The 10,167-nt window shown below is 32.5% G+C and overlaps 1 protein-coding gene across 1 annotated transcript; it reads right to left on the reverse strand.

The window, feature by feature from the left end:
- Positions 1–3,415: 3,415 nt before the first annotated feature.
- Positions 3,416–4,348, reverse strand: LOC131156481 (late embryogenesis abundant protein-like). The gene is made up of 2 exons (XM_058110194.1): positions 4,015–4,348; positions 3,416–3,928 (listed from the first exon to the last, which is right to left on the reverse strand). Exons 1-2 carry the CDS (start codon positions 4,261–4,263, stop codon positions 3,665–3,667), a joined length of 513 nt encoding a protein of 170 aa, XP_057966177.1. The 5' UTR covers positions 4,264–4,348; the 3' UTR covers positions 3,416–3,664.
- Between the last annotated feature and the right edge of the window lie 5,819 nt (positions 4,349–10,167).

A 10,167-nucleotide genomic window follows, 5' to 3' on the forward strand; every position in this document is an offset into this window, starting at 1 on the left:
GGCCCACAAGACTGTGTGGGGCCCACATGAGTCCCGAAGCCGTATGGAGATTTTCACAAGTCTCAAAACTATGTAGGATGCATAAAATCGTATAAGAGTTATTCGAGTTACGTAGGATCCATTCGAGTCTCGAAGTTGTGTGGGGCCCACAAGACCATGTGGGGCCCACATGAGTTTTAAAATTTAATTCTTGTTCAAAAATAAATAAATACTAAAAGTAGTTTAAAATTAATAACAATGATAATAATAACGATAATAATGATTAGAAAAAAATAATAAAATAATAGAATAATTAATTAAGTTATTGATTAATTAATTAGGTAAGTAATTAATTAAAAAAAAAATTATTTAGTGGGAATGGTGGCAAGCACTCCCACATGGCTTCCATCCTTATCCCATACTCAACCCATACCTTGCCCATCCCTTGCCCATTCTTTAATTTAAAAAAATTATAATTTCACCCATCTCCCCACACTTTTATAAATTCTATTTCTTCCCCAAAATTTTCCTATAAATAGGGAGCTCTCAACCTTCATTTTTCACAACAATTTTCTAAGGAAGAGAAGGATTAGTGAGTGAAAGAATTTGTGGTGGAGTGAGAATTTTGATTAAGTTCTCACTCACCCACTCTTTCCGATCTCATATCTTAAAGATAGTTATTGTGTTCGTAGCACACGGTGAAAGAAGAAGGTAAGTAAATTTTGATTATGTTAGTTTCTTTTTATTTTAAATTCATACCCGAGTTTATTTTGTATGTAAATTTTAATTATGTCAATTAGTTCCACAAAATTTTCATGAGTTTATTTTCACGCATATTTAATTATACCAGTTCTATCTTTAATATACTTGCATCTATTTTTGGGTTAAGAAATGTTCCAATCCCCTCGGGTAAATTTTCAGCATTTCTTTCTATTCAAAAATAAAATTATATATATATTTTTAACACAAAAATTGTGTGGCATGAGTTTATTTCTACGTTACATTTTTTAATGTAAATATGAGTAAAGATGAGATTTTCACGATATTATTTTAAATTGCATAAATGATAATAAGTTGATTTTCAAACCCCTTATGGCAACGAAAGTTCAAAGTTACAGATGCTCGGTATCGCAGCTTAAAGTTTATACGGATCAGAGTGCACCCACACTGTTTACAGAGTGGTTATTTATGTTAGTGGATTTCTCCTGAGTGCACACCTGGTTCCGGACCAGAACTTAATAAGGAAAATCTCACTTAAAGTTTACGTACGTTGATTTAGTTTGGTCGGCCAGCCAGCTAAGTCCAGTCTTCGGACCGCACAACCCAGTCATGGGGGTAAACATGACTTATGGCAAACAGGCCTAAGGGTGGGTTTTTACAATATATGTTTATACATATTTAATTACGTGTACAAAGTTACTGATGATTTGAAGGAAAAGTGTAAGTTTACGTGAAAAGGATCATTTTGGTGCTTAAATGACGATCTAAGGAAAACGTACAAGGAAAAGTATATGTATGTTTATCATTAAATATTTTTACAGTTTTAAAGTTAAAAGTTTAATTTAACAGTTATAGTATATGATTATAAAAATTTACTGTTAAAATTGATGAAAAAGTTTTATGCAGGAATTTTTAAATTTATGTTTATTCTAAAAACAGTTTTGAAGTTATAGTATTAAATATTGTTTTACGAAATTCTTTAAAAGCTCATTTTGGCCACACACTAATAATAATCTTATTTACTTACTGAGCGTCGTCTCACCCCAATCATATTTTATTTCAGATAACTCTGAAGGACATGTCGGAAATCAGGCTTAGCAAGCATGCGGGTGGGGATTAGAAAAATAAAGATTAATTAGAAACATTAGTATGATTTCAGATATTTACGTTTGTGTAATTTTCTTCTTTTGAAATAAGTGATTGTAACATGAATAATTAGCGCTCTGGTTTAAATAAAATTGAGTTTATTTGCTTCCGCTGTAAAATCAGTAGTAAAAAGTTAATATCCTAGGCCCCTCGGGGTCGGGGTGTTACATCATTAGCCAAACACAAGCGTATTGTAGAAGCGGCCTTTGCTTGCAATTCTCCCCATGTTGCTTCATCCATTCCATCCAGTTGAACACAAGTAATGCATTTCCCATTCCTTGTTGCACAAGAATGTCCTCAACTCTCCTATTCCATAAACCAAAGTTCCTGATTCCATCGAATTCGACTACGTCAAATCTTACAGAAGAAGATCTCGATGCCATGACAACTATCGCTCTAATACCAATTTGTTATATAAATCGAGTATAGGACACACACATCGAAAGATGTAAATGTGCAACGAATGAAGCACTAAGTTTCAACAACACTCAACCAATATGAATGAGAAAACAACAATTAATAACTCAAGAATAAGCAAATGACCCAAAATATTCGCTACAATGTGAAAATCATAATACACAAGTTGTTTTATGATGATCTCTCTGTACAAAATACGTTCAGAAGTACATATATAATAGTCCTTCGAAGGTTTCCCTCCAATAACCTAACTATCCCAACGTTCAAGTTTAAAATTTAAATTTCTTCTCACAATCTAAGCGCACTCGTCGACGAGAACAGAAGATTAGTCTGTCCTCGACAAATCGAAGAAGGACACTTATCGACAAAAACAGGAAATTCGTCGATGATCATACACCTTAGATTTATTAGCTCTCGAAATCTTCTCATCGACAAGCAGACCCTCGTCGACGAGTCCCTGTTGTGTTGCCTCTTTTTCATGGTTTTTTTTCCTTCTTTGTTTACAAACTTCAAAATGTAAAAGTCACACTATAAACAATTGGCCCATCATATTTTGATCTAAAATGAGATTTTGCCAAATTGAGCTATAGTTTGATTTGCCATTAACCAAAAAAGTGGAGATTAAACGGCACTTTAATTTTGCATCAAAAATTACAAATGATAAGAATTGAATCAGCAAAATTTTAATACTCACTATCATATAAAAAACCTTTCCTTCAAATGTATTTATGTCCGTTTTTAAATTCTTAATATACCAAAAAGAAACCCTTCTTTTAATTTTGTAAATTTAATATTAATAAATATAAAACTAATTTATCACACATGTTAACATTTAATCAACTTCAGAGGCGAATACTAATAATAATAAATTTATATAAATTAAGACAAAAGATATAATAACCTTTCATAAAATATGATAATTTTTTTCTTTAAATTTCAAATCTCAATTAAAATTTTAAAACACCAACACTCCTAAAAGAATCAACCTAGATTTTTGCTAAACTGTTATTTTCTGACAAATTTCAAAACAGATTTTTAGATACTTCAAAATCTGAAAAAAAATGTCTCTAATTTTTTTTTAAAAGCTTGAAAAAGATCATTGCAACAGAGTGCAATTGCAGTTCCCCGCAGCAAACTCAACAAATACAGAAAGTTGTAGGACACGAGAAGCTTAATTACCAGTTCAGAATTATGAACACCACGACATACATACATGCATGCGTATGATCTATACGCGCAACACACCAGCAGAATCGACTCTCACGTACAGCAAGCCCACACGTACAATTTATTTATATTCCTATATATCTATAGGCTATAGCCACACACAAACCCCTGATCCCCCCCCCCCCCCCCCTAACTCTTTGCTCTCTGCTCCCTCCCTCTCTGGGTATAGATAGATTTAGTGGGAATGGTGATGGCCACCTGGTAGCTTTTCCTTTATCTTCTCCAACACTCCCTTCTTCTCATGCTCATGAGACTTCCCTCCGGCTCCTGCAGCAGGAGTGGTGGTGGTGGGAGTGGCGGCAGCGGCGGAGGCAGTAGTTGTAGCGTGTTCCCGATGCTCATCCTCTTCCTTGTGCTTTCCGCCGCCCAGCTTCTCCTTTATCTTCTCCTTCATTCCCTTCGTCTTCTTCCTCCTCCCACCTTTTCCATCATCCTCCGACTGCACACTCGTGCCCAAATTATTCAAAACTACAAAATTTAGAAGTCGAAACTTAAAAATATATATACAAGAGAGAAATTTCTCACCGAGCTAGAGCTGGGAATAGTACTAGAGCCTTTTTCTTCCCATGTAGAGCCTTCATGCTCACGTTCGTGGGTTTCTCCGGTAGCTGCGGCAGGGGCACCGCCGTGCTCCCCCGTGCCGGCAGCAGTGCCAGTGCTGGCTACGCCTGTAAGGTGCATGGGGCGGCCCCCCTCGTCGGTTAGCTGAACGGGGTGGCCGTGTTCGTCGGTGAGGCTAACTGGGTTGCCGTATTCGTCCTTTATGTCCGCCATTTTCAGATCGCCGATCGAAGCTGCTTTGGACTAGATCAGAAATTGAATGACCTCTTTGGAATATATGGGTCGGAAAGGATGAGGACGAGCGAGTCAGGACGGTGTCAGAGACACCTTTCTCCTGCATGTCACACGTGTCCTCTAGGTGCACATGTGGCAGTTTCTGTGTGCCACGTCATGATCTGGAGGACGCGTGTTGCACCACGTGCGTCTAACAAGTAACAACTGTCTCCCTGTCATATCTTGATGTCTATTTTTCATCCTCCTTTTATTATTTTTTTGAACCATTTTTTTTCTTTTTCTTTTTGGCAAAATGGTGGGACAATCAGCCATATAATTATGTACGTGACTATCAGTACATCTAATTAAATCGCAATAAAGTAAATTTAATTATTATTCTATTTTATAATTTTTTATTTTAAAATTTTTTATTTAAAAAATAAATACATTATTTTTATTTTTTATGTATTTAAATTTATATATATATTAAAAAATAATACTGAAAATTGATAATAAAAAATAAAACTCAAGCCGTAGATCTTATTTACTCGAAGAAAGGGAAAAAATAAATTAAGTTATTTAGTAGAATAAATATAAAATTGAGAGTATATATTTACCTGAAAAAGAAACACATATAAAGTTGACATATAAGTAAATTATAAAAATGTTTCTTAATTTTTTATAATGTGCGGCTTACCTAATAAATTATCAAGAATGTATCACCTGGGCATAAGCTCAGGTGGTAAGGAAGTTCATTGGACAGTCTTGGATAAAGGTGAAGTTTATGGTTCAAATCCTCGCCTGCAGTACATATCCGCGATTTACTTTTTACGTGTTAGTTGAGGGCGTATCCAAAAAAATATAATAATAATTATGAAAATAAATTAATTAATTAAAAAATAATACTATAATATTAATAATAAAAATATATTTATATACATTTCCTAATGAGGAATTATTAGAAAAGTTATTTTTAAAATATATATTATGGATTTCATCATCTTTTCACAATTATTAGGAAAATATCTTTTTATTATTTATATTGTAATATTATTGTCACGTGAATTAAGAAATAAACTTTTATAATCTCCTTATATTTTAGGACAAATATATATATATATATATATATATATTTGAGCAATTATATATATATTCTCAATTTTAAATCCATGGTATTAAAGAATTTTATTTATTATTTTTCTTTTCTTCAAGTAAATAAGACTATGCTACCTCCCAAGCGCAAAATATATTTTTTTAAACTTTTCGGTATGATTTTTTAAAAAAAAATTATAAATTTGAATGCATAAAAAGAATAAAAAAATGCATATATATCTTATATATATTAGAAAGGAACAATTGATTATGATTTGTTGATGTGTTTATTTAAGAGTTGTCAGCATTTAATTGGATTAGTTTATAAATAATGTGGTAGACCTAATCTATTTAATACTTTCTTATTGATAAGAGACGTGTAAAAGAAGGGGAGACTTTTTTTTTTATTATTAAAAAAATATAACATTTTTCTATAAAAATAGTATTAGTGAACTAAAAGCACTTGCACATAGTTTGTTTGAAATTTTTTAAAAAAAAAACAGTTCACAAATTGAAAAAATAAAAAATTATAAATTATTTAGTTAGAAAATCAAAAATTAGAAATTAAAATATATTTATTAATACTTTTCACTAGAGGAAGTCATATATGAAGATTTTTTTATAAAATAAAAAATAATAAAATGATAATATATTCTCATATGTAATTTATGTGTATGTGTGTGTATTAAAGTGCGAGTATTCAAACTTATTTATAAGAAATTTACTAAATAACATTTTATTATTTTTTATTTTATAAAAAATCTTAATATATGACTTCCTCCTATGAAAAGTATTAATAAATATATTTTAATTTCTAAATTGTGATTTTCTACCTAAATAACTTATAATTTTTTTTTATTTTTCAATTAGAGAACTTTTTTTAAAAATAAATTTCAAATAAATTATGTAGGGCAGTCCTATTTTTAGGTTGTTCTTCACTTTGAAAAAATTATAAAAAAATGAATTAACCGTGGAACACCCAATGAAAATATCTCAACCAGAATCTACTCTTATGACGGGCTATCCTACTGTATCCATTTTATTGATCTACGACACTCTCACATCACAAGTTATAATTAGAAAACTCGAAAGAGATTTAACAAGCCAAAACTCATCAAAAGGTAGGAGCCTTGAGGCTAACAAGCCACATTAAGAATCACAAGGACATGGAAGAGGATACTACAGGGCAAAACTCATGCTTAGGGGTGAACATAATTCGATTTTAATTGAATTAATCGATCAAATTCGATCAATTCTGCTCGATTAATTTGTAATTTAATTCGATAATGGGAAAAATGTAATTCGATTAATCGAATTACTAGAATTTTAGCTAATTAATAATTAAATATAAATTATTAAATTATATAATTTTAGGCTAGGGTTTCAAACTTTCAATGTTTCTTTCGGTCATTCTCAGATTCCCTTCTCATTCGACTATTCCCATTTTAGCATACAAATTATACATTCATATTTTTTTTTATAATTTATTTTCATTTTATTTGGTTAAATTCAGTTAACCGAATTATTCGACAATTTGGTTCGATTAGGTACGGTTTGGTTAAAGAGTTCACTTCGGTTGGTTCGGTTATGAAGTGGAATTAATTGAAAAAATTCAGTTAATTGGCCGAACCGACCAATTGCACACCCTTACTCATGCTTATACTAACGTCAAAATCATAATTGGAAATAGGAAATCAAATTCTCATTTTATGATAATTGACAACCACATAGTTCATAAATTGAACATTATGGGCTCACATACTCATATCATTATTAGGTCTAAATTACTTAATGAGAGATATGCCAAATTAAATACAAAAAATGAATCCATGTATCATTATTTTTATAAAAACAATATTGATGATATAAAAAAAAGATTAATTGATATGGTTCTTTTTTTTGTTTTTTTAAATGACGTCCTGGGTGTCCACGTCCGTTTTAACGGTTCGCGACTAATCCCACGCCCCATGGAATGGCCCCACAACACCATGAGGAGGTAAATTCAGGAACTCAACAGCAGGAATCGAACCCGGGAGAGGAGAAAGCCCTGACCTCGTGAAAGGCACTCCCAAGGTCCGCCCTGCCAACTGAGCCACGCCCTGGTGGCTAATTGATATGGTTCTTGATATATCAAAGATCAGCCTATAATTTCTGTTCTTTTTATTAAAAAAAAGAAACTAATAAAGTTACAAAAGTGAAAATAAAATACAATTAATTTAAATCATAAAATAGACACTTCACCTAATTCATTAATTTCATTCTCAAATTTGAACCTAACAACCAAAAGATCTCACAATTTCTTTTGCGTCCTTTATTTTTATTTTGGTAAAGAACTAGAATTAAAATGGTTCCCACAATTTTTCATCATGGAAGACGAAAGTTATATTCTACTGTTAAAATTAGTTAATCAATTTAGTCTTTTGAACTTACAAAATTAGAAAATAAGGGGTTTGGAAATCATAGAGCATGCACTATGACTAGCCCATTAAGCTTACTCACAAATTTTAGTTTAACCATAACAAAATTTATAATCGGTAATGGAGTTATACTTAAATTCAAGTCATAGGCATTTGAAGGTGGGGACCAAGGTTAGAAAATAATGGAAATGAAGATTCAATAGAGAGGAATGAAGGGGAGTGTGAAGAAGTCGGATGTGATGATGATCCTCAAGTTTCAAATGATAAACCTATATCTCAAGAGGAAGTGGATTACGTGGATAGTTCTAAACTGACTGAAGGTGGGGACCAAAGTTTGCAACAGGAGGAATTGGCTTGAGATTATTCGCTGAGAGGGAGGAAGGTGAAATATCAGTTTTAAAGGGTAAAGAAAAAATGTATGAGTCTGCTATAGGGCAGGGATGGATTTTCGTAAAAAATTCGGTGAGGAAATCTCAGAGGGTTCTCATCTGACTGCATAAATTAAATTTATGACGGATACAATTCTTTTCTGAAATATTAGGGGGTTAGGCAGGTTAAAGAAGTTAATTAAAAAGTTTAATATTGGGTTATTTGCTATTTTAGAACCGTTCGCGGCTGAGGAGCGAATGGCAATGCTGGGTAATTTTTTGAATTATCACCATTTTATATCTAATGAAAATCAGGGCGGTAAATTGTGGCTATTTTAGAAGGATATAAATGCCTTTGAGGTGATTTCAATCACGATTCAGAAGATTTTTGGGAGGTTTTTTAAGGATGGACAAAGAATTTTGGTGAGTTTTGTCTATGCCAAATGTTCTTATGTTGAAAGAAGAGAGTTATGACGGCAACTGGAGGAGTGTCAATTAGATTTTCCTTGGTTGTTCATGGGTGATTTTAATGTGATTTGAATGGATACCGAAAGAATTAGTGAAAATCCAAGACCACTGTTACCTATGATGGAGTTTAATGACTGCTTACATCATTGTAGTCTCTTTGATTTATCAAACACAGGCTCACGAATGTCGTGGTGCAATGACCATGAAGGGGTGGCTTGTAGTTGGGCTAAACTTGATTGTGTTCTTATTAATAATGGTTTTTCCAACCTATATGGTTTGCCTCAATTCAAATATCTGATTCGAAAATCATCATATTATAGCCCTATGATGGTGTATACAAATACGTCTTTCTCCCAATATGACCCTACCTTATTTCGGTTCTTGAATATGTGGAGCTCGCATGATATGTTTTTGTCGTATGTTAAAATGCTTGGATCAGGAATGACTCGACCTCGGGTCTTTTGAAACTTGTTATTCGCTTTAAGAGAACTAAAGTTGCATTACGTGCATGAAATAAAAATGACTTTGGAAGAGTGGAAGAAAATTTAAAAGCTCTTGAGGAAAGGATGAAATATCTAGAAAATCAACTACAAGCAGGTTTTTCTGAGGACGTCGAAACTGATTACTTGACTACTAAGTTGGAGATTCAGGTGTGGGAGAAGAGGGAAGCATCTCGCCTAGGACAAATTGCGAAAAAATTGGTTAATTGAGGGAGATCAAAATTCTAAATTCTTTCATTCAGTTATCAATCAAAAGCAGAATAAGATTCGTATAGACCGTATGGTTCTGAACGATGGGAGGATATTGGAGGGTGCGGAAGCAATTCATAATGAGGCAACTATTTTTTTTCTTCAGAATTTTCTTTCAGAGTCTTCAACGGTTGAACCATGCGATCTCTCCAAGTTAATTCAAAGGCAAATTTCAGATGTTGATAATAATTTCCTCTACGTCGAACTGACAGAAGAAGAAGTTAAAAGAGCGGTATTCTCTATTCCCAAAGAAAGCAGTCCGGGACCGAATGAATTTGGCTCTGAATTTTATAAATCTTGCTGGGACATTGTAAAAGAAAATCTCTTGAATGCGGCTATGGATTTTTTTCAGTGCACTACTCTTTCTAAGTTTTTTTTCTCTTCATTTATTGTTTTAATTCCGAAGGTGGATAATCTTTCTAACTTTGATAAATTTCGACTTATTAGTTTATGCTCTGTGGCTTATAAAATTCTTTCAAAGATTATTGTTTTCAGACTAATCAAGGTAGTTGATAAGTTGGTCTCACATGAACAAAGCGCTTTTATTCCTGGGCGAAGTATTTTTGAAAATATTACATTAGCTCAAGAAATGGTTCAGTCTTTACACAAAAAAATAGCTGGCGGCAATGTGATGATAAAACTCGATATGGCTAAGGCTTATGACAGAGTGAATTGAAATTTTCTTTTAGAGATTATTAAGGCTTTTGGTTTTTCTAAGAGGTTTTGCAAACTCATAAAAAATTATGTAGAGTCACTATGGTTTTCTGTTTTGATGAACGGAACCTTTAAAGAGTTTTTTCAATCTACGAG

The sequence above is a fragment of the Malania oleifera genome, chromosome 5 (assembly GCF_029873635.1).
Source record: "Malania oleifera isolate guangnan ecotype guangnan chromosome 5, ASM2987363v1, whole genome shotgun sequence".
Lineage (NCBI taxonomy): Eukaryota > Viridiplantae > Streptophyta > Magnoliopsida > Santalales > Ximeniaceae > Malania > Malania oleifera.